The sequence below is a fragment of the Gymnogyps californianus genome, chromosome 23 (genome assembly GCF_018139145.2).
Source record: "Gymnogyps californianus isolate 813 chromosome 23, ASM1813914v2, whole genome shotgun sequence".
Taxonomy (NCBI): Eukaryota; Metazoa; Chordata; class Aves; order Accipitriformes; family Cathartidae; genus Gymnogyps; species Gymnogyps californianus.
Window position 1 is genome coordinate 1,290,560 of NC_059493.1, and position 23,525 is coordinate 1,314,084.

At 37.8% G+C, this 23,525-nt stretch overlaps 1 protein-coding gene across 2 annotated transcripts in view; it reads left to right on the top strand.

Moving 5' to 3' along the window:
- The window catches only part of KAT6A (lysine acetyltransferase 6A), a 51,278-nt gene that overhangs the window by 13,386 nt on the left and 14,367 nt on the right, over positions 1-23,525 (top strand). Inside the window, exons 4-13 of one of the 2 annotated variants that reach the window (XM_050910140.1) lie at positions 9,822-9,930; positions 10,501-10,616; positions 10,884-10,965; positions 11,750-11,885; positions 13,604-13,941; positions 15,139-15,257; positions 18,483-18,598; positions 20,841-20,982; positions 21,422-21,583; positions 22,538-22,631. In XM_050910140.1, coding sequence (XP_050766097.1) covers positions 9,822-9,930; positions 10,501-10,616; positions 10,884-10,965; positions 11,750-11,885; positions 13,604-13,941; positions 15,139-15,257; positions 18,483-18,598; positions 20,841-20,982; positions 21,422-21,583; positions 22,538-22,631 — 1,414 coding nt within the window. The remainder of the gene's footprint in view (positions 1-9,821; positions 9,931-10,500; positions 10,617-10,883; positions 10,966-11,749; positions 11,886-13,603; positions 13,942-15,138; positions 15,258-18,482; positions 18,599-20,840; positions 20,983-21,421; positions 21,584-22,537; positions 22,632-23,525) is intronic. The other variant, XM_050910141.1, reaches the window with a different exon arrangement.

The following is a 23,525-nucleotide window of genomic DNA, read 5'->3' on the forward strand; positions in this document are numbered from 1 at the left end:
CTTTTCTCCCTTACACTTGTTTTAATGTAGCCTCATGTTTTAGACCATCATTCTGCCATATAAATATGCTTCTTTCTTTCAAGTGAGACTCAACTAAGTGAATTGGAGACAAAATATGCATTGACACAGGCAAACATACATACATGTGTTATTGTAATAGTTTTTCATGTGTCTATTAAAATATATTTAGCATTGTTTTCTTGAGCACAAAGAGGTTTTTAAGGAATTTCTGTTTTTACTGTCAATTGCTTCATGTTTTTTCTTCACCATACTGTCTGGAGAGAACATCAAGAATTGTGATTTGGTAACTCAGAAGGAGGGTGAGTTGTTCACCAGGTTAAAAAACCTGAACCCATTGCTGCCACAAGTTGACATTACTGAATACCATTTCCCAAATTATGTTGTTTTCCCTATATACAACAAAAAAACATTACTTGTAAAATTTGGTAACATGAAATTCATTAGTTCTGATTTTATTGAGGCATGGAACTGAAGCAATTTTCTTTCCCAGCCCCTGATCCAAAAGGCATAGCATCCAGGCTTTGTGATGCCCTGCTCACTGAAACATGTTTCCTCATGTTTTAAATCATTTTCTTCACGTGGTGTAGGTTGTACTTCCCCTCTGGCTTTTCTGGTTCATCTACTCTTTCCAGTAGCTTCAGCATTTGAGGCAGACCTTTGCAACAGCATGGGCTATTTGAAGTGAGGAGTAATGGTTTGTCACTTGTTTAAAAACAGACACACAAAAAAAATTACCTAGCATGAATTCTCAGAAGCCATCTATCAGTGCTCCTGGATGATAGCTTCCTACCTAAGAAACAAATGTGCTGTAAAGGGGATGGTGCTGTAAATACTAGTTGTGGTAGATACTCTGTCTGGAGGGCTCACATTCAAGATGTCTTGAAGAGCAAAGCAAAAAAAAAAAAAAGCTGGTGTGAGTGTATGTGTTTCTTTTACACTAGCTTTAATGTTACACCTACTTGATTCCAACCGCAATGACTACTACAAGCAGATGTGTGATGATGGGGCAAAGACAGTCCTGGTATCTAGTGAGCCTCTGATGGTATTAAAATGTCTGCAGGAAGTAAAGTGCATTCAGGTTACTGACAGTGATCACTGTGACAGTGTGGGCTACAGAGTTGGCTGTGAGCTTTGAGGAGTTTCCTGCCTCACTTTTCCCAAACTAAGACAACTACAAAGCCGATGGATTGGCCAAAACGGAGGTTTTAATTTCCCCCCCACACACACTTTTTTCCATAGGCACTTCTCCATGGTCACCGTTAGGAGGGGGTACAGTCTGTGAATCTGTAGAGCACGTTTGGTTTCTAGACATCCTTTGTATAGTAACGACATGCGCTGAGAGGCTGGCAGGCTGTAAGACACTGTCAGTCCAATTTGTTCTGGCTCCCTCCCTCGCTGAATGTGGTGACATCACACAGATAGATGTGCTTGCGAGAAAAACAGCAGAAGGAGTTGAATGTCTGCCAAAAATTTGCAGTATGAAACTGAGCTGGCTGCTTCCAGTCTTGTTTTCACGAATCTTTCATTGTGTGCTTGCATTTTTCACTTGCCAGGATGTTCTTTGCTGAACAAACACAGCAGCAGTGAAATCTCTCCATACTTAGCATAACACAGTCTCACACAGAAGCTTTGGAGAAGTAGCCTGATCTCCACATTCAACGTTATTCCAATTTAATAAATTATTCTAAACCATTTTGAATTCTAGTAGAATCTTATTCTTTATTCCCACAAACTGTAGCTGATTTGTTTTTTAAATGTGGTTAAGTGTTTGTTTGCAGTTTGTCAGAGGTGGTAAATACCGGAAACATTGAAGCTGTGAAGGATAGTCTTTGATCTGGTTCTTCCAAAGCTAGGCAGTGTTTACATGTGGATATCCAAATTTGAAGGACTATGGGGATGAACAGGGTGTGCACAAATACTGGCTAGAAGCAATAAGAAAGACTGTCTTAAACTGTTGCCTGTACAGAGGTTCTATAAAATTCTCTTTGATTAAATAAATTGCTCATGAACCTCCTGCAGAGGATACATGAAATAATGTACTACTTCCCTGAAAAGTTGCATGAATGTTCCAGCTTTGCTTTCACAAGGTTGCTTTCACAAATGATATAGGATAGCCACTGTTAGATGAAGCCAGCTGTGTTTGGGGAAATTTTTTTCAGTGAAATGGTATATACTTTCTGCTCCTCCTGTTCACAGAAAAGTATTTATATTCAAGAAAAAAAAAATTGCAAGACAGCTAATGAAATTCACTGCTAAGCTTTGCTAGTCAGTAACCTATAGAAAAATAAGAGGTAGGAAGAACCATAACAAATATAATTGTTCATGTCCTCTGATGTTTCACGAGGAATATGCAGCTATTATGGTCATATAAGCATTTTGTAACTACCTCAGTCACATAGCTGGAAAGTGTATGTAATCATATGAACCTATCATTGAATCTGAAACAATTCAGATGTGAATTGCTGATACAATAAATTCCCCATGACTTGTATACAAGTCTGCAGGGGCTGTAGTAGTGCTACTTTTTTTTAATGTAAGAACGAAGTATATTACACTACAACTAGTGAAACAGAGTTGTAGAAGGCTCCTTGATGCAACATTGTGTGGCAGTCATAGGAGTATCATTAAAGTTTGGTTACTTGATTACTTGAATGAACTTTATTTGTAAGTCATCTTTTCCTACAAATTAGGTTTCTTCTGGCTAATGTCATATACTTTGCTGCAGCTACATGGGGATTTTGGAGGTGAAGTTGGATAGAAGCATGTACAAGGTGAATAGAAGCATAGTTAAGTGCAATTTTATGATATTAAGTGACTTGCAAATACAAATGCAGTGTAGACACGAGCAAAAGAAAAGCATGCAAGTGAAAGTGTGTGGACTAGGAAAGTAATTTTGAGGCTTATCCTTAGTGAAGCAGGATGGCAGTCTGCTGAAATAGATCAGACAAGCTTACTTGGTTGTACTTGTTTTTTCATGCTCGCTGCTCTTTAGTGCCGTGTTGTTGTTACATTATAATCAAATTCTAAAACACTTCAGTAAAAGGATCAGCTGCCCTGGATTGCACAATTGCTTCAAGTTTTCCCTTCAAGTCCAACAGGTAAAAGGAAAATAATTATTCCCTTACTCATAACAGTTAACATGCAGTAGTAGCGTGTACACACAGCTGAAAAAGTAGCTGAAATGACAATGAAAACATTGGAGTTGTTCAGTTTCAGTGTAACTGCTGTGCTGAAATTGAACTCTAATATCAGTATTTGAGAAAGGGAGATGTTGTTTCCTTTTTACAGCCAAGCAAATCAGAGCAAAGACAAGTGGAGATTATTGTTGTCATTATTGTTGATGAGGCGGAGATGTCCTTGCTGGCCAGGAAAAAGAGGGAGTACGCTTTGGGATATTGCTGCCTGGAGTAAGCTCTTGCTCCAAAGGAAAATATAATTCCTTGGTTAGTAGATTACATAATTCATGCTCTGACAGACTTTTGTCAGGAGCATCTCTGAGATTTGCCACGTTGCTGACTGTATATTATAAAATATTAACTTTGTAGAGCACTTCTTATTTAAAACAAAAACCAAGGACTTCTGCTTAAAGTTCTGGATTTCTTTTCTGCTGTGTCTCTTCCTGTACTAGCCTTTCTCATGGAAGGTGAGGGAGCAAATTAAAGCAGCAGGAAGTTGACTCGTTCTTTAGGATGTAGTGGTAAAACCTTCAGCTAAAAGGCTTGGAGAGTAGCAGGTGTTTTACCTATTTTAAAAAATGTAGGACTGCAGCTCAGGAAGTTTTCATTCTGACAGCAATCCATTGATTGAATAAAGATACGTTTATAAAAGATACTTTTATAAATCTGGTATGGTGGTCTTATTTTTTTCCCGAAAGGCAAACTGCCTCATTAATGTGCTAGACTTCTTTAAAGTGTGTCATATTATATAAGTGGTTTAACTCCTAGGTTTTGGTTTCCAAGAACCATGGCAGTTTCTTACAGAGGATTGCACCAAAAAAAAAAAAAAAAAAAAAAAAATCATGGGTTTGAGACAGATAAAAAGAAACAATGGGTCAAAGTGTATGGTTTCCTCCTGGGAAAAAAATATTGCAGTCTCTCAGATCAAAAAGTCAGAGTGGAGGTCCCAATAACATTCGCTGATGCTGATAATGTGGCCTGCACTGTGGAATTGATGTTTGCTTGGTGCTCTTTTTGGGGTGTGATGGTGTTAGTGGTTTTTGCCATCAGGAGAAAGGTAGTAGCTCTAAATATTGTTCAAAGGGGCATAGCTGTCTACAATCTCTTCTGAGCTTGGATGTCTGTCAGACCTTTGATTAGATTGCCTCCAGAAATTACATTGATTGACATGTCACATGTATGTTCCTGTACAATGTTAGTGGGTGATATCACTGTTCATTGCTGCTGGCTTTTCTGTGCCAAAAGGAGTGAAATTGCCATCAGTCTTATTCTGCTCTGCAAAAACTATTCCAATGTGCTCTGCATGCAGTTTAGCAAGTTGATATTTTAAAATAACTTCTACAAAAACTAACCACAGCATTGGGACCAGCAAGATGTGAATATGCAATTGATGTCAAAGGGATTGATACCTTCAGTGGATAACAGTATCACTGGTATGCAGAAATGTCTGTTGTCACTTGTGAAATGTCCATTCTTGTATGAATGAATTGCATGTACTTGGTAAGAGATTCAAATGTGTGGGCATGTGTAAGTCATCTAAAACTATATCAAACAGTACTCATGGTAGAGGCTAACATATAATTTAAATGAAAGTTTGGGCCAACAGATGAATTTTGATGTAGTGTAGTAAATATTGCTTGAAGTATACAATAGGTTTAAATGCACAATATTTCTTTATAATACATTTAAGCAGTCAATTTTTTACTTCCTTTTACTGTCCTATTGTTCTTTGATTAATAAGTATATAGGACTGCAGTGTTCAATACCACAAGGTTTCCCACTAGGTAAGAAAGTATTGGCAGAAAAGATGTATTTAATGCATCTAAGCTGTTAATTGTTGTTTCTTAGGAAAATGTACAGAAAGAGATCTTTAGTAAGCATGATAAAGGCTTGAAGTGTTAGTAGCATCAGCTGTTGGCATATGAACTGTAACTTTGGGGGATTTTTAAATGGGAGCTACTTAGGGTTGCCAAGGAGGGCATCTCATTGGCATCATGTGGTAGGATTACCTCGGTAGGTTTTTCCCGAAACAAAGAACAAATATTTGTGGGATATTTCTGCCTTTCTTACGTTTTCAGTAATAATTCTATGATGTTTCATAAGAAAAGCTGTGCTTAGGATTCTTTACCCGTAATACATTTAAAAGAGCTTCTTATTATGTATACATCTGCTGGCTATGGGTTTCTCTTGTTTTATCCTTATTACTTGACTTGCATATAGAAAATAATAGTTTATTTTAAGACTGTGCCTATCTAACTGTCAGGAATTGGTTCATCTGCTATTGCTTTGTCAGAAAGTTTGCTCTATATTAATATGTTTATATTTCTTTCATGTATAAATACTTTCATTTAGTGTCCAATTCATTTCTCAGTCATTCCTGAGTATATTAATTTCTGTAGATCATCTGTTCTTAAAGAATTTTATTGTCTGTCCTTTGAAAATTATTTCCATATCCTGTTGTTATGTGAATATTGGAGCTAGACATACAATCCTAATAATAGTCTTGATAATCTAATTTCTGTTTTATATTCTTCTTGTATTTGTCTGTAATATTTAAACTTAGAAAGCAAAAATAGATAGGAAATATTTATTCCTTTTTTGCATCATTTACAATTTTATCATCTGCTCCCTGCAAGGAGCCCTTTGCCATTCGTTTCTCCCTTCCCTTTCTTTTAGGTTGTTCTGTTCTCTTTATTTTTCTTACTTGCTGCCCAATAATAATGTGTTAATTCTTACTGTATCTTTCATGTACACCTAATACTGCTGGCAAAAATCTTGCAATCTTCTTGTCTTCTTTCACGTAATTTATCTCGTTCTGTGGTGTCTGCTGTGACATTGACCAGAGGGAAGCAATCCCCTTTCATACTTCATGCTTTGCAAGGGGTACAGTTTTTCAAACTACATCACTTTGTCAGGGTCTGTAGTGTATGACTCCTTCAGAAGTAATAAAGCTATTCTCCTTCATTTCTCAAAAAAAAAAAAAAAAAAAAAAAAAAGAGAAACATAGTTACCAAATGGTGTTTATGTGTTCTTTAAGTGGTGCCAAAAGTTTGAATGTCTTATCTGTGGTTATAATTGCAATTCAGTAATACAGTTAATAAGGTGTGACCACGTAATTAAGGCCATTTCACTACACTTGCAGATGTTAGACCAAATGCATTCTTGATGTAATCTGTAAGGGGTGGTAAAAACATCAGTTCTTACTCTGTGATGGCAAATATGATTTGCCTGGTTTCTTTGTCTTGTGATGTTGGGGTACAGCCCTTCTCCATGAATAAGTAGTCTCTCCAAGTGCTACTGTGATTACATATGTAGTGGAAAATGAAATTCTTCTCGTTGTTTAATTGTAACTATATGTTGACAGCATTTCTGAGTACTTATCTTTAGCAGTTAGATTCTGTATATCCAGATTTGCAGAGTAGGCATTTTAAGCTTATGTCAAGTCTCTGAATTAACTCATCATTTTACAGCCCTTTGAACTAAAGCCGTAAATGTAAGCAATTTAGATTGAAATTTGATGCAGATTTCAGTTCTGAAAGTATATTGTCCCTTTTGTATTAAGAAAAACAACATTTTGTGCTTGTTGTGTTCTATTAGAGTATCACTGAGATTATTCTATATTCAGAGCAAGGAAGTGCTAGGGTTTTGGATCACGGTTTCTTTTTGTATTTTTGGCAGTCTGCATTTACTTAATTATTTCTGCTTTGAATTGGTAACTTCAAAGCTAACAGAAGTGTGTAGAGTAATGTAAATGTTTTTGTCATAGCTTGGTTGTCATTCTTAACCCTTCTTCTGCTTTATTGCTTTTTTTTAATACCAAATGTAAACCTCAGCATTTGATAGTGCAAGTTTAATGTCACATTGGCTCTTAACTATGAGTTAAAAATCAGTAAACTGTTTGTGTCACAAATTTAGATTTAGCCATACATGCAGGGAAATTGATGCTGTCGAATGTTGAGTCACGTTAAAGTTTAACTATTAGAAAGAATAAATGTTCCTTTTTACCTTCTGTCTGAAAGACTGTTACAATGTAGTTGAGATTCTCTATGAAACTTTATCATAACCTCAGACTGAAATGAAAGGAAAATATATGATTCTGGGATGTGAAATTACGCTCACTGAGTCCATTTCTAGCAAAACCGCACTTGTAATATTGTGGAAGTTACAATTTGCTTTATTTAAAAGAAGCTAAAGAGTTTTGTAAATTTTTTTTATTATTATTTTTAATTTAACTGACTGAGCTAATATATAGCCAAATATAAAGGATGAGTGAACATGCCAAATAGGATTCCAAAGGATTCTAAACCTTTTTACTGCAACTTTGTGGTAGATCAAGATCTATGCATTTCTTTCAGAGAGGACCAGCAGATGCCTAGACAGGGATTGCTGCATTCTTTAGTTCTCATGCTGATCTGCTTGTTGACATTACTCAAGGAATTTTCTCTGAGCATTTTCTTATCTGAAAATGGAAATAATGGTGCTTATCTAGTTTGTGTAGTATTGAAATGTGAATAAAATAGCAAAAAAAGAACCACGTATTATTCTTATGGGAAAGATGAACGTTAGTTAATAACTTGTTCTAAGAGGTAGTAAGTATTCCTCAGGAAGAGGAGATTGAAGGTAAGAAGGCAAGTGAATGTTTCTCAGAAGGTAGAGGGTAAAAGTAATTCCTGAAATCTTGATTCCAAAGAAATTAAAGCACTGAGAGACCCTTAATACACAGTTTTTCCCCCCAGTAAACGTCATACTGACTGGAAGCAGCTAGCTGTCAGGCACCTAGAGTCCAGTCATGAATAAAAAGAGAACAATTTGTGTACAGTCAGTCCCCTCTCTGTGTTAAAAGAGGATGGGGGATCCCTGCATAGCTGATTTTAGCCAACATTACTGTAGTGACTATGGCTGGAAAGATACTTCCTGTTGAAGAGAAGATGCTAGTTTCCCCCTACCACTTGGATATTAACAATTTGTATGTTTGGCATAACTATCTACAGTCGTCTTGTTTTCTCCCTTTCTCAAAAGGAGCAGAAACTGGAATCCTTCAATTAACTAAACGTAGGAATGTGTTTCAGACCGAAATAGTTTGATGGGCAGGTGATTTCATATTAGTTTACACTTCAGCGTCGTCTGTGATTTACCCAAAGGCTAAGACAAATACTTTTGTTCAGGCTGAGGAATGTTAGGCTTTCATTCCCAAGTATTCGTTCCACATTGTGTGGCTTAATTTTGAAATAGCAAATTTCCTAAGGTTTTCTGATTGTTTTAAGGAACACACCTCAGTCTGTAAGTATACTGGATCTGTACGCCGAAGTAAAGATACAGCTTGAAACTTCCAGTTTCTATATTACTGTAATATAAACCAACCTGATTTCTGCAAGGAACTATTCTCGATATAGCTTTTGCTTTGGCTTAGCCAGAGTAAAGATTCCTTGAAGTTCTTCTGGCATATGCTTCCATACAATAATTAACAGTATGTGCATAAGTAGCTGCATAATATACTCTGAAAAAGGTATGTGGGAAATCATTAACTGTAGCATGATACAGCTATACAAAGAATGTGTCTCAAAACTTACTATAATCTAACATTTTTCGTGTTTCCAGTGTTTTAGATGTGATTTTAGCATATCTTTATTATATTTTTAAATTAAATTTTTCTTATATCTTTGCTCTGAAAACTATAAATCACAGACTTGTCTTGGAAAATGCAGAATTGGATTAGAAAGAATTTGCTAGATTATGAAATCCAGCATAATGTTACTGGAGATAAGACTATCCTTTCCCTCTCATTAGTTGATCAAGTGCCACTTTAAAACAATCAGTTATTGCACTTGTTGCGTCTTTGAGGAGGCTGCTGTAGAATGACAGTCCTTTGGTTTAAAAACCTCCTGCTTATTCCAGGCCAAATGTATTGTTGGCTAGTTAATATCTATTTGTTATTTTGCTAGTGTTGTGCCTCATCTTAAATACATCTTTTTCCCTACATAATGTTTAACCCCCCTGAACTTTTTCAGAGAGAGCAAACCTTTTTGTCTGCTGCTTTTGAGTGCTAAACAGCATACTCACATAATTTCTTACAAGAGAATTTTCTTTTATTTTCATTTTTCATAACCACGTTAATAGTTGTACAGTTGTACTTGTTCTATAATATGTTTTATTCCAGATAATGTATTGCATATACTTTTGATGATTGCACTACTGCTTTCTGGATACCTGGTGGGAATTTCTAAGACTACTGTGTTCTGGGGTCATCTGTGCCTTTTTTCCACCACTGCATCACCTCATAGCTCATTCATTTGTTGACAAATTAAGGCACCAACTCTCTCTAACTTTGCATTCAGTTATGTATTAATTTATAGCCTTCTTTCCCAGCTTGTTTTTCCAAGTTTCCCCTAGCCCTGGAATTCCATTCTCTTTTCCTTTGTACCTGGGATTATGTCTCTTGTCTTTGGAGTTCTAATTTCTATTCAGGTTACAGTTAATACAGTATTGTGTGGTGAGAACCAACTAAAATTTGTGAGACACAGTGTATATTACACGCTGTTTACATGTGATATAAATGTCTGTGTGATTTTGTGTATTATGACTTGCTCACTTGATATACTCAGTGCTTTTATTGTCTGTTTTCAGCCGGTTGCTGAACCAATTCCAATCTGCAGTTTCTGCCTTGGTACAAAAGAGCAAAATCGGGAGAAGAAACCTGAAGAGCTCATCTCTTGTGCTGACTGTGGCAACAGTGGTAGGTGACCATTTACAGTGCTGCTAGTAATAACCTGTCCACTTGAGACAGAAGAGCTTGGTATAGTGACTGCTACTGACCCATACATATGAGGAGTATGCATCTAATAACAACCTTGCCACTTGAGACAGAGAATTCTAGTATAGTGACTACTCCTGACCCATACATACGAGGAGTATGCATCTATGCTGTATAATACAGTTAGTTCAGCTGAATCTCCTGCTCCCAGAGGGGAGACAGTTAAGTTAACCTAACACAAATGGTTCATTTGGCTCCTGGAGGTTTCTTTTAAAATGTGGTAATGATGACCAGTTTTATCATGTTTCTCAATTCAGTTATGAAAAATTATCTTGGTGTTCTTTTGTATGTGGGCCTGCCACTTACTATCTAGGGTATTGGGTTTGTGTTGTAAGTAGATAAGAATAGAAGCACCTAAACATAGGAGTATCTGGATAACCAAAATTCTGCATGGGAATACGTAATTGATAAAGTAATCTTTCTGTGAGCTATCTGTGAACATTAACAGCAGTGGAATGGTTTTACTGGTATAATTTGCTCCTTTTTCTGTAGGTCATCCGTCCTGTTTGAAGTTCTCTCCAGAGCTGACAGTTCGAGTGAAAGCCTTGCGATGGCAGTGTATTGAGTGCAAAACATGCAGTTCCTGTCGAGATCAGGGCAAAAATGCTGTAAGTACAGTGGAATATGGACTGAATGAAGAGGATATCAGTCTTGTGGATGTTCTGTTAAACTACAAAATAAAATCATTCTAGAGTCAAATATTTGCAGCTTTTGTTTGAGTCTGGTAGTCTTTCTGAGACCTGTGAAGTACCATGATATGTCTGTAGTTGAAAACTATGTGCATGTTCTCTGAGATGGTGACAAATTAACGGAGGGCTTGATGCTGACGCATCTAAATCATCTAAAGAGAGATTAAGTTTATCTGTCTTCAACAGGATAACATGCTATTTTGTGACTCATGTGACCGTGGCTTTCACATGGAGTGCTGTGACCCCCCTCTTACCAGGATGCCAAAAGGTGAGGACTTTGTGATGAAAAGGGTAATTTAAGATGGTGTTGGAAGAGATCAGTGGGTAGAAAGTGCTTCCACATATTTGGTTCTCTTTTAGCTACATTTAACTTTTTCTTTACAGCATTGCTTTTCAGGTATTAGAAACTAGAGAAGGGTCAGAGCTTCACATCCAGATTTTCCACTGTCTCCTGCTTCCTGTACTTTACTGTCTGTGAAGGGTTTTGAAAAAAATCTTTGCGGTTTGAAGGAATAGAAGTGATCCTTGCAGATTAAAATGATCAGCTTTCATTTGAATGAATAGCGTTGTACAGAAGAAAGAGATGGGCTTCTAAGTTTTTGAAGTCATATCCATTTGGACAGTAGAGAATCCTGGAGTACAACCAAACTTCTCTTTTCCATCAGAAAGCAGGTTATCTATGGAAGATTCTTCCTTGGTAGTTAGAAGAAAATTTTCCTATAGAAGATAGTTGGAAGTAGTGTAGTTGTAAGCAGAATATGGGATAATTAAATGTGTTACTTTTTTATGGTTTTCTGATAATATGCTACGAATTAAAGAGACTTCCTGTATGGTTGTGGGAAGTGTATCTGGGGTGTGTGTGGGGGAAATTAATTAGACTTGAGTTTAGATTGCTGGCACATATACATAACGTTTCTTACATATATATGTGATCATTGGGGCCTTTGGTACTGTTCCTACCCTTTCTGTCGGAAGGCCTGGGGCCTGTAATTCTCCTTTTTGTCCTATATAGATGTCCCTTGCATTCAGTGATGAGGACTTGTGTCTTATAGGTATGTGGATATGTCAAATATGTCGGCCACGGAAGAAAGGAAGAAAACTTTTACACAAGAAGGCAGCACAGATAAAACGACGCTATGCTAACCCGATAGGACGTCCCAAAAACAGGTTAAAGAATCAAAATACAACGTAAGTCTCTCTATAAGGAGGAGTAAGGTGTGAGATTCTGTTGGGCAGTGGGTATTTCTGAAGTGTCTGGTCTACTCTGTGAGAAGATTTCTTTTACAATGAAGAGCTTTTTGTTGTTTTTTAATACAGAATTTCTGAAGAGTGCTGTGAAAGATTAGAAGTAATCTCAGTGCTTCTTTTTGCCTAGATTTTAACTCTTTGTAATAGCTTACTATTTAGTTTTGAACTATTCCTTACAGTCATAGATGAATTTTGCTGTTTGTGTCAAGTCTATTTTGCTGGATGGCTGCTTTTTCCAGCATAATTGTTTTGCTTTGCATTTCTCAAGAACCCTTTCTGATGTTTAGAGAAGCTAAGTAATCTACAATAAAGCATGTGAGGTGGTTGTTTGAAGTATATTTAATATGACACTGCTGCCAGAAGATATTTGGCCCCTTTCTGCTTCCCTTCTACATGTTTCTGCATTTGTGGAGCACTCTATTGTGCTGGGACAGATTGTGTGGCCTTGTCATGGTCGTTGTGGGGCAGCCAGTCGTCAGGGAATTGGATTTGGGTGGGCGGGAATTCTTTGGATAACTGTTCAGCCAGAGCAATTTCGTTGAATTAAGATTGCTGTGCAGTGCTTGTTGTGATGCAGCACTATTGACTGTGCAGGGAACAAAACAATGAAGGAGCATGTCACAAGAACTTCTGTTTTGGGCATCAGATCAGCTTAAAAAAAAAAGTTGAACTACGACTTGGTTCTAACCAATAGCACCAAAGGATGTTCTGGGAAAAAAACTTACAAAGTTTAACGGTTATAAAAACGTAGAGGGGAATGTCTCTCTTAAACATCCTAATTTTTTTCAGTCTGTGTGATACCTTTGCTTAGAGGAACTCCCGATATAATTGAAAGGGGCAAAAGGAAAGCTAGCTATCTGCTATTGCTCTTTTGTGTCTTTTAATTTTTATTTAATGATTTATTCACAATTTTTTTGCCTTTGTTCCATCATTTCACTTGCAAAATATATCCACAGAATTATGCACAGATGCTTAGTTTGTCTTTTTAGGAAAAAGCAGCCTATTTCTATCCTCTGTAGCTGCAAAGATTGTAGCTGAAAACAGTCAGCTTCCTGAAACAGCAGTCGGTCTAGGGCAATCCCTCTGAGAAGTGTTAAATACTCAGTTATCTCAATAGAGTTTTAAAATTTCCAGCCTGGAAGATGGCAGCTGGTTGGAGATCAACGCTGTTTTCTGCTAAGATGACCATCAGTGGTATAGGTTCTTAGCTAATGTGCGTGTCCTGCATGCATTAACTTTCTGTGTAGTTCTTATGACAACTTCCTGTCAGTACGAAAACTTTGACAAATGGCAAGTGTAAATGTTTAATGAATGCATAAATTGAAACCTTCTGTGCAATGTATTCATTCTGGCTACTGATTTTAAAATCTGACGTTGTATTAGATTTGGTGAAAATCTATTGTTTATACTCAAATTAATTGCACATAATGTTCAGTGTGGAGAAAAATAATACAGTACTTCTGCTGAGATGCTTAGAATCCTGGCACCTCTAGGGTACACAGGCTCTTGACTACTCCTTTATTATTAAATTCTTCAGTTCACGTTTAGCTTCTGTGTGATTGATAAATAAGTAGGGAAGATCGTAGTCCACTTTGCAACCCAAAATGAACCACCTTACCAAATCTTCTGACAATATTTTTCCCCTTCTCATTCTTTAGATCAAAAGGCGCTTTCAGCAAAGTTCGAACTGGCCCTGGTCGGGGTCGGAAGCGTAAGATCGCTCTGTCCAGCCAGTCAGCATCATCAGAAGGAGGATACCTGGAGCAGACAGACGTCTTGGACTTCTGCAGAGATGGCAGCACCACCTTGAAGTTTAACAAGAAAACCAAAGGGCTTATAGATGGCCTTACTAAATTCTTCACTCCCTCCCCTGATGGACGAAAAGCTCGAGGGGAAGTGGTAGACTATTCTCAGCAGTATAGGATCAGGAAAAAGGGTACCAGGAAATCTAGCACTTCAGAATGGCCCACAGGTAAAGATTTTTCACCCTGCCAATGTAAGTATCCTGTACACCAAGAAAATGTTCAAAGGCTAGGATGTTGAAGAGACTAGAATTGTTAGAGCCTGGAAACTTTGAGCTGAAAGTTAACACTCAAACGCAGTTATCTTTGGTGCATTGAGGCAGAATACCAGTTGGAAAAAGGAAGCGATTCTAGAGACCTTTGCCTCTTTATATATGATGGCAAGGTGTGATGAGGGATTAAATGATTACTGTGAGGTAAAATGCCCTTTGGTAATGAGGGGCTTGCAGACAGCCCTAGGAAATGTGTTAAATAATGTCACATTTGAAAGAAGTAACGTAGGGAGTGGTTAATGAAAATAAGAACAGCAAGGTAGAAGTATGAAATGGGAAACAGATAATTTAAAACCTGTCTGACAGACCCATGAGTTTCCAGTCTATGGTATAGGCTTGCATGCAAATGTTTCTTAATCTTCTCAGCCATAGAGGAGCCTGCTTCATGCAGTTTGGCACCTTCTTGCTGGAGAGCATCCCTTCTTTTGAACGCAGTTCTGCTTTCCTTGTTTTCTTTTCTAGCTTAAGACATTAATCTATGACTGGACCTTAATTTAATCTCTGTATTCAGATCTTTACAGTCTTATTGAATAGTTTCATAGCTTGAATTTTTCCTAAGCAAGCAATGGAAACTACTGCACGATAACATACAAGGTTTACAGCTTTAGAATAGTTATGTGCATTAGCCTGGCTGGTGCTGGAAGAACAATAATGTATCTTAATGCTTTGGGGGTGAGGTGAAGTGTCTTGTAGGTTTTGTTTGCTTTTTTTGTGGAAGGGATGTTTCTTGGGTGATGAACGTAAGCGTCCTGGTTTTGGTTGCACCAGATACGGCATTTAAATAGTTGTGATCCTTGTTTGTGAGAAACAGGCATAGTGGTAAGCCATTTATCCGAAACTGTCTCATTGTTATAAATGCCTTCGTGATACTATGAATGTCTAAGTGGTGAGTTTTGGACCTGGTTAAATATATGACAATACGTCTTACATGGTCACAAATCCAGAACTGGTTCTTCCTTTGTGGTCCCAAATCTGAATAGAAAATCCCATCAAAAAAACTTAGCACAGTGTCTGAATACATCCTGATGTATTGTCATACAGAAGATGTTTGTTGCTGCACTAAAAAGCAAGTACTCCTTTGTAAATGTAGGTGAAGACAATTTTCTCTCTCATTTACAGACAATCAGGATGGCTGGGATGGAAAACAGGAAAATGAGGAGCGTTTTTTTGGGAGCCAGGATGTCTTAACTGAAAAAGACATGGAGTTGTTTAGAGATATTCAGGAACAAGCACTGCAGGTAAAGTTAAATTTTCAAAGTCTGGCAGTAAGTACCAAATCTGTAAAAGAAGTTTAAACAAACCCCAAAAACCCACCCCAACCCAACAGCAAAAAACAACAAGAAATACAGACTCCAGATGAGTCAGTCTGTCATAGAAGCTAATGTGCTTGGTTTCTGCTGCTTGAGAGTGATGGGGAACTGACCTCAAGAGAGCTGAAGGATAATATAAAAGTGAGCATAAGAGTGTAAGAGGTTAAGGTGGGCATCTTGAGGGCTGTTGCTTTAGTTGTGTCAGAACATAGAGCTGTTAAATAGCCGGTAAAACGTGTGGACTGTTAATAAAATATGGGACTCTTTGCTAGCAGCATGGGTCACATAGGGCCTCTGGCTAATTAAAACATTCTTTTTCTAGATACTTTAACTCCTTATGGAACAGGATAGGGCTTTACTGTGTGTGTCTATATGCGCATATATGTGCATATACACGTGTGTGTGTGTGTGTATCTCTCTGCCTGTACATTTCAATAACTTGAATGGTCTTATGACTTAACTCCTTCTGAAGCCAAAGGGATCAATTGAATTTATGCAGTGACTTCCCTGAACAATGCTTCACTAAGTATAACTGTCCTCTTGAAATTCTCCAGGTATTTGACTTCTGTTTGTTTACCTATGATTCTGTCATAGGCTGGTTTAATTCCACTATACTAAATATAGTCTCTGTACCAAAAGAGTTGATGAACAGTGAATTGTGATAAGACTGAACTACACTATGTGTGTGATAAAGCAAACTAAGATGACGTGCAATTAACTCTTTTATTGAGGTGCAAATACAACACTACTGTATAACACTGCTTATTTCAAACTTTGTTATAGGATTGATTTAAAAAAAAACTCAGTGCGCATCATTGAGCAAATCGCACATGAGACTACGGCTTGCGACCATAATTGTGTTTTGGAAAAATAACTGAAGATCTGAAATGAAATCTATGGAAATATACCCACAATAGAGAAAATATTAATCTCCAAGTATCTGCTTAGGAAAAGAAGCAAGTTTTGGAGAGATTTCCGTGCGCGCCCCCCCCCCCCCCCCCCCCCCCCCCCCCCCCCCCCCCCCCCCCGGGAAAATACTTGTTGTAGATCAAATACTTTAAATGTAAGGTGGCTAGTTGGTTGGTTTTGGTGAGGAAAGGGTTGACCAGAGTTGTGATGCAGCTGATACAGGGACCCTGTGCACGTACACGGAGCTAACTGCCTCACCAAAGAAAGTGGAAATACAGAGTGACGTATCAAAGGCTTTTGAGTGAGCTGAGGAAAAGATACTGCATATTAAATGTTCAAGAAGAAAGTCATTCAGAGCTATCTGCAGCTAGCATAGAGGCTGAAGCAGTAGTCTGCTATTGAAGGCTTTCTTCTAATAACTGTGATGTGTAAACAGTTGTATGGGAGCTGGGTCTCTACATTTGTGTTGGGCATTCATTTGGAGGAGGGGTTTGTTGCTGAAAAGAAGGCAGAGGTGCAGGAGTCGTTGCACGTGCATGTTACTCTGTTTTCCTTGAGACTTGTCAGATGCCTGTGATAATCGTGTTTGTTATTGACCTATTGTACTGGGCGATAATAGTGATTCCTTTGAAACTACAGTGCAGGAAGTGCTTAACTATAGATTATCATAGGTATAAAGAGCTGCCTTCATAAACTGCTCTTTTGGTGATTTCTTCTGCCAAGGACTGAAATTCTTGTGTTCCATGCAACCTTGTATCAGTTACCAAAAACGCAGACGTTGTGCTTTTCCTTTCCTCATGGAATCCTCACAAACAGCAAAAGCTTTTAGCACCTGCGATTGTGCTTATTTAATAGTATTGTCTTAATTCTTAACTACTAGGGAGTTTGTTCTTATTAAATCTAGCTTTTGAGTTGAAGTAAGATAAATTGACTTTCTTATCTAGTTTCTGTCCTAGTAGTTAGCCTAAGATGAAAGGAGAAGCCTAAGGAATAAATCCGTAAACTGATGGGGAGGGGGGGAAAATTAAGTGGTTGTGGATCATATGCAGGTAGTAAGCTCTAAGACCTTATTTGGCTGACTACTGAAAAATTCTGTTTATCTTCTGAGTAAGAATAGAAGGAAACATGAATCAGTTACTGATGACTCTATTTGGAGCTCTTCGATTAAATATTTTCATAGGAGATTACTGTCCTTTTTCCTCTAGATAGAGCTCCTTAAAATGTGTATGCCTATGATTAGATTCTGAGGTGACTTCTGCCTACACCAGTCCCACTTAGGAAACTTAGAAAAATGTTAATTTTGAATGTTAGCCTTTCAAACCCTAAACCATTGTCCTGGGTATAGCTGTTTCATTCTACTAGCATATATTTTCATACAGGTAATTCACTGGTACTCTTCACATTAGTTTCTGACCTTCTGCATGAAACATGGTTTCATTTATTAGTAGCTTTGCAGTCCAGGTGGTTCATATGATAATGCAAGGCCAGTGGGAATATTTGGATTTCCAATTGTGTGAGTGACAGTCTTCTGAGAGAAAATCTTCATGAATTGACAAAACATTTGTTTTCTTTGAAAGCAGAGCATTTAGTTCCCTTATTTTTAGTTCCCATAAAATATAGTTACTATCAGAGAGATGAGAAATAAAGATTGTGTAAGTAATTTAAAAATATTGTATTTTCTTTTTTTTTTTTTCTTCTAGTACATAATTTGAGGTTTTTCTTTAAGTCTTCTGCACTTGTGATGATAAGTAGGTAGCTGTACCCTGAATATTGTTTTGGTAGATACTACATTCACAGTACTACATGTAGTCTCGGAGCTGGGAGACACTGATATGTTATGTTAGATACTTGAGCATTCTAGATCTTAACCTCAGGAGCAGTTTATGTGTTTCTGTTCTTGGCTATTGAAATAACAAGAAAGGAAATAGCAACGAGACTGAAAAAAGATTGTATTAAATTTTGCTGGGTACTAATTTATATTTAAAACTACGACATGCAACAGTGTGAAAGGTAGCGAAGGTATGTGGTATGACAATGCTTACTAATTCTTCCTTTTTGTGAATCACATGCTTGCTTGAAGTGTGACTGGTACTGGTTTTTAATGTCAGAAAGCAACGTCTGCATCTTCCTAATTCTCTGTGAGTTTGAGTAGGATGGGCTGTGTTAGATAAGAATGTTTTAATTTATTTAAGCTTAGAAGTCTTTCATTTGGAAATTCACGAAAACTTTTTTCCCCTTGCATAGAAAGTAGGGGTGACTGGGCCTCCTGATCCACAAGTCCGATGCCCTTCTGTCATTGAATTTGGCAAGTATGAAATCCAGACCTGGTACTCCTCCCCATATCCACAGGAATACTCGAGGTATGACTGAACATTGTTCTCCTTTGTTCTGCTTCAGTGTTTATGGGAAAGCTGTACTCCAGCAGCCATAGAAATCTTAAGGAGATTCTATCTGAATGTAGGACAGAAGCAAAGTACACATAATCCAGATACTTTTCATGGTAGTTAATAGGTGTCTTAAGGTCTTTTTAGGCTGAGTCAAAAGGTTGATGAGCTCTCTGCAACAATGTGCATATGCTGTGAGCATTCAAACTGCCACAGGAATATATGATTAGATGGATTCGCAAAGAACTGACATATTCCACGCTCTGAGGAGGGAGCAGTCTCAGCTAAATGACCTGGTACTGGGCTGTTATTAGGCATGTAAGTGATTAGAGTATCTGACTCTGAGTACATTGGTTCTTTACATGTGGTATCATAGAATGGTTTGGGCTGGAACTGACCTTTAAAGACCATCTAGTCCAACCCCCCTGCCGTGGGCAGGGACATCTTTCACTAGATCAGGTTGCTCATAACCCCGTCCAGCCTGACCTTGAACACTTTGAATGACGGGGCATCCGCAATTTCTTTGGGCAACCTGTTCCAGTGTCTGACCACCCTTATCATAAAAAAACATCTTCCTTCTGTCCAATCTAAGTCTACCCTCTTTCAGTTTAAAACCATTGCCCCTTGTCCCATCACTACAGGCCCCGGTAAAAAGTCTCTCTCGGTCTTTCTTATAAGCCCCTTTTATATATTGAAAGGCCGCAATAAGATCTCCCCAGAGCCTTTTCTTCTCCAGGCTGAGCAATCCCAACTCTCTCAGCCTTTCCTCATAGGAGAGGTGTTTCAGCCCTTGGATCATTTTTGTGGCAGTCCTCTGGACCCACTCTAACAGGTCCACGTCTTGTACTGAGGACCCCAGAGCTGGACGCAGTACTCCAAGTGGGGTCTCACAAGAGTGGAGTAGAGGGGGAGAATATCCTCCCTCGACCTGCTGGCCACGCTTCTTTGGATGAAGCCCAGGATACGATTGGCTGTCTGGGCTGCAAGCCCACGTTGCTGGCTCATGTCCAATTTTTCACCCACCAGTATCTCCAAGTCCTTCTCCTCAGGGCTGCTCTCAATCCATTCATCCCTCAGTCTGTATTGATACTGGGGATTGCCCTGACTTAGGTGCAGGACCTTACATTTTGCCTTGTTGAACTTTACGAGGTTCGCATGGGCCCACTCCTCCAGCCTGTTGAGGTCCCTCTGGATGCCATCGCTTCCCTCCAACGAATCAATGGCAGCACTCCTCATGATAAAAAATAACAGATTTGTTTAGGGAATAGGATGTTAACTGTGTATTAAATGATTTGATTAGAAATGGCTGTATACTATCTATGGGAGTTGAAAGAGAAAAATAAATAGAAATTTCACAGGAATTACTTTGATATATTATTTTTATGCTGTATGTAGCTCAACACAGCTAAAGAAGAAGTGTTTAATGTTACACATTTTGGCACCTGAGAGATTGTTCTGCTGTGATGCGCATATAGTTGTTTTGATGTTCTCTTGCTTAAGAACTTTGCAAACTGTCTGAACTGCAAACTCTCCAAACTTTAACTTGATTCAGAAAGAGGAATAACTTCTAAGGGCCATAGCTAGAGAGAGAAAATTAAATAAAACTCTTTATTCTACCATTTAATAAGAGCATGTGGTCTGTCACAAGGAATTATTCTAGCTCTGCTAAAGGCGTTGAAGGTAACTGAAAATAGCATCCCTACCCAAGCTAGAGTATGTAAATGGAGTTAAATCACAACAACATTGGAACACTTGCATTCAATTTGTTCGTGTCAATGTAGTATGTAAAATGGTTTTAAAGCAAACAGGTGGATGATGTTGTGACCCATTGCTCAGGGATATATACAGCTGTCTGTTACGAGGAGGGAAGGGAGAGAATAAGAACTATTTATCTAATCCATCCTAGCATCACTAGTGCAAAACTGGGGGTTTTTTGCTATTTTTTCTAGGATTTTAATCGATGCATGTATTTCTTCTGATATAATAATGTAAAAGTAATTATGCAGGACATTAAGTACATTTTTTTAATACGCATTTGTTACAGAATAAGTAAGTGCCATGACTTTAAGTGTGGTAAGGTATTTTTGGCCTGATTAGCACATACACAAGGTCAGTATATACTAGATTTGGTTTCATCAAGTTCTCTATCTGCAGGAGTGAGGAATTTTATACAAAAGTCTGTATCTTCAGTCTTTGATCTTTCTTTATCTTTGCTTAGGCTACCCAAGTTGTACCTTTGTGAATTCTGTCTAAAGTATATGAAAAGCAGAACTATTCTCCAACAACATATGAAAAAATGTGGCTGGTTTCATCCTCCAGCCAATGAAATCTACAGAAAAAACAATATTTCAGTCTTCGAGGTAAGTTGGAAAACTAAGCCACTCACTTTTATCTATAAAATAGGGTCTTTAGCACCCAGTCGTGTGATGTTTTCCATAGCCCTAAAGATCTTCATTCTTGAAGCATTCAGTTGCTAAGAGTGAAGAACTACAAGCAAACAGTGAGAGCTGACCTCATGTATAGATTATTCATCCATAAAACATATGAGAAGGCTCGCTTTGTAAAAATGGTTTTTCGTTTTAAGAAAATGAATTTTAAGTTCTCTCTTAAGCTAATGAATGTAACAGTGACTTGGCCACGGCCTTTATGCTGTGGAAGTTTTAAGTCCTTTGAGACGCTACCTGTGACAGAGAAGTCTTCCTCTCATGTTAGATGTTTCAAACGTACAGGGATACCCAGATGAAGCATGTCCTTGCATGCAGCAAATGGAGTGACAAAACTTTTCCTCATTTCTGTAAGGTTGATGGCAATGTCAGCACTATCTACTGCCAGAATTTGTGCTTGTTAGCCAAACTCTTCCTGGACCATAAGACTCTCTATTATGATGTGGAGCCATTTCTTTTCTACGTGCTGACACAGAATGATGTCAAGGGCTGTCACCTTGTTGGCTACTTTTCCAAGGCAAGTATTTGAATACTTCAGACTTGGAACTGCATTTGCTATGGTGAGAAATGCTGCTTCAGTCTCTTTAAATTGTTGTAATTTAGGCCCTTGCATTTTATATAATACATTATGTAATACAGGTATAGACATCTGTTGCAACCAGATTTTATTTATGTTACATTTGGAGACCACCAGCTAATAAAACCAAGCTTCCTCATAATGTTGAACAGCATATATTCTCTGAGGAACTTGTACTGCAGCTAGCAGTTTAAAAAAACCCAACTCTTCAAATGACTTCCTACTGTTGGTGGAGATGGGTAGTACTGTTTGTGAGATAAACATTGTTACTAAGTAGTTCTATCTCATCTTTCCTTCTGTAAATACACTGTTTTCCAAACAAGTTTGGCAATTTTGCACCTCATTTCAAACCTTTTATTTTTTTGACAGAACAGGGCGAAGATTTCAGATAAGCCTTTTCTTAATAAGTAAAACAATTACAGATAAAAATCTTTTTAAATAGCTTTAATTGAAGCTTTTCCTTTCAGTCTTCAGAACACCAGATTTTAGATTGGATTTTAGTATGTTATGGTTATAATGTTTAAAGATTTACTGGAATACTGCAATCTTTTTCAGTTAATTTAGCTGCCTTCAGATTTATGCTTTTGAACTTTATCTGCTATGCAGCCCGTGTTCTTTACTGTATTGTATCTAAGCAGAAGGTGGTAGTTATGTCAAGGTTTCATTCTTTTTGTTTTTCTGAACTGAAATGATGGTAATAGAGTTGTAATATTATTCTCTCTTTTAAAGCCTTTCCTTGGCTTATGTACATTGTTCCTAAGAAACTTTGTCTGTGGCTTTCTATCCCAGTTTTTGCTATAGAAGTAGTTAGGGACTTGTACAGAACAACTTCTACTATTTCTCACTGTTTTTTGTTTTGGTTTTTTTTTTCTCCTTCTGCTTTTTTTCCAACAGGAAAAACACTGCCAACAGAAGTACAATGTTTCCTGTATAATGATTCTTCCACAATACCAGCGTAAGGGCTATGGCAGGTTCCTAATTGACTTCAGTAAGGAACTTTTTCTTCACTTTTTTTAGTCTTTGTCTTTTCATATTTTAAAGACAGGCTTAACTGTGGAAGAGGATATTTTTCAAATTAAAAACCATCTCGGAACAAAGGATTCTGAAGCTCACAAAATCATCTGAACTTCACAATTTACTCTTATTGTTGGAAGACTTCAATTCTAAAGACAAATTGATAATTTTTCCCCTAATTCTCATGTTTCCTGTGTAAGCAGCGTAAGGTGGAAACTATAGGCATGTGTCAATACAGTGTTTTTAGCAGAAGCTTACCTTGTGCATGTAGTTCTTTCTACAGAAAGCCAACCCTAAAACTGCACAGTCTGTTGAAACTTGCAGCAGCTTGAGTAAGTGAGTGTCTTAAGCAAAAGGTAGTCATAGTTACCTTTTAATTTAGCTTTGAGAGCAATGTAGACATACTTAGGCTCTGAATACTCAAACAATTCTCAGATTCATGCATGGATCTCAGCAAGTTCACGGGGAAACTTGCCACTGTAACTGTATCTCTCTTATTATTAGATTGCTGAGTGCAATCTAATATAGCCCTCCCTGTGGACATGCTAATTTTGGAGTTAATATCCAGAGGAAAAACCCTACTGGTATAACTACGTTAGAATGATTTTGCTGGTAAATATCCTTGTGTAGATGGTAAGTTGTTGTTCTCCTGAAAATATTGGTGAAACAAAGGAACTCAACGATGTATCTTGAGAAATCAACCAATGTGGGCTATACTAGAGCAGCAGTGAGAAGACACATTTGTCAGCTGGTTCCCCCCTCCCCGCTTTGTCATACTGGGGAGGACATAACCTATCTGTCTTTACTGAACCTGTGCAGTGTATCACAGTCTTAAATTAAGTCTCTGCAGATAGAGCCTGGTACTCTT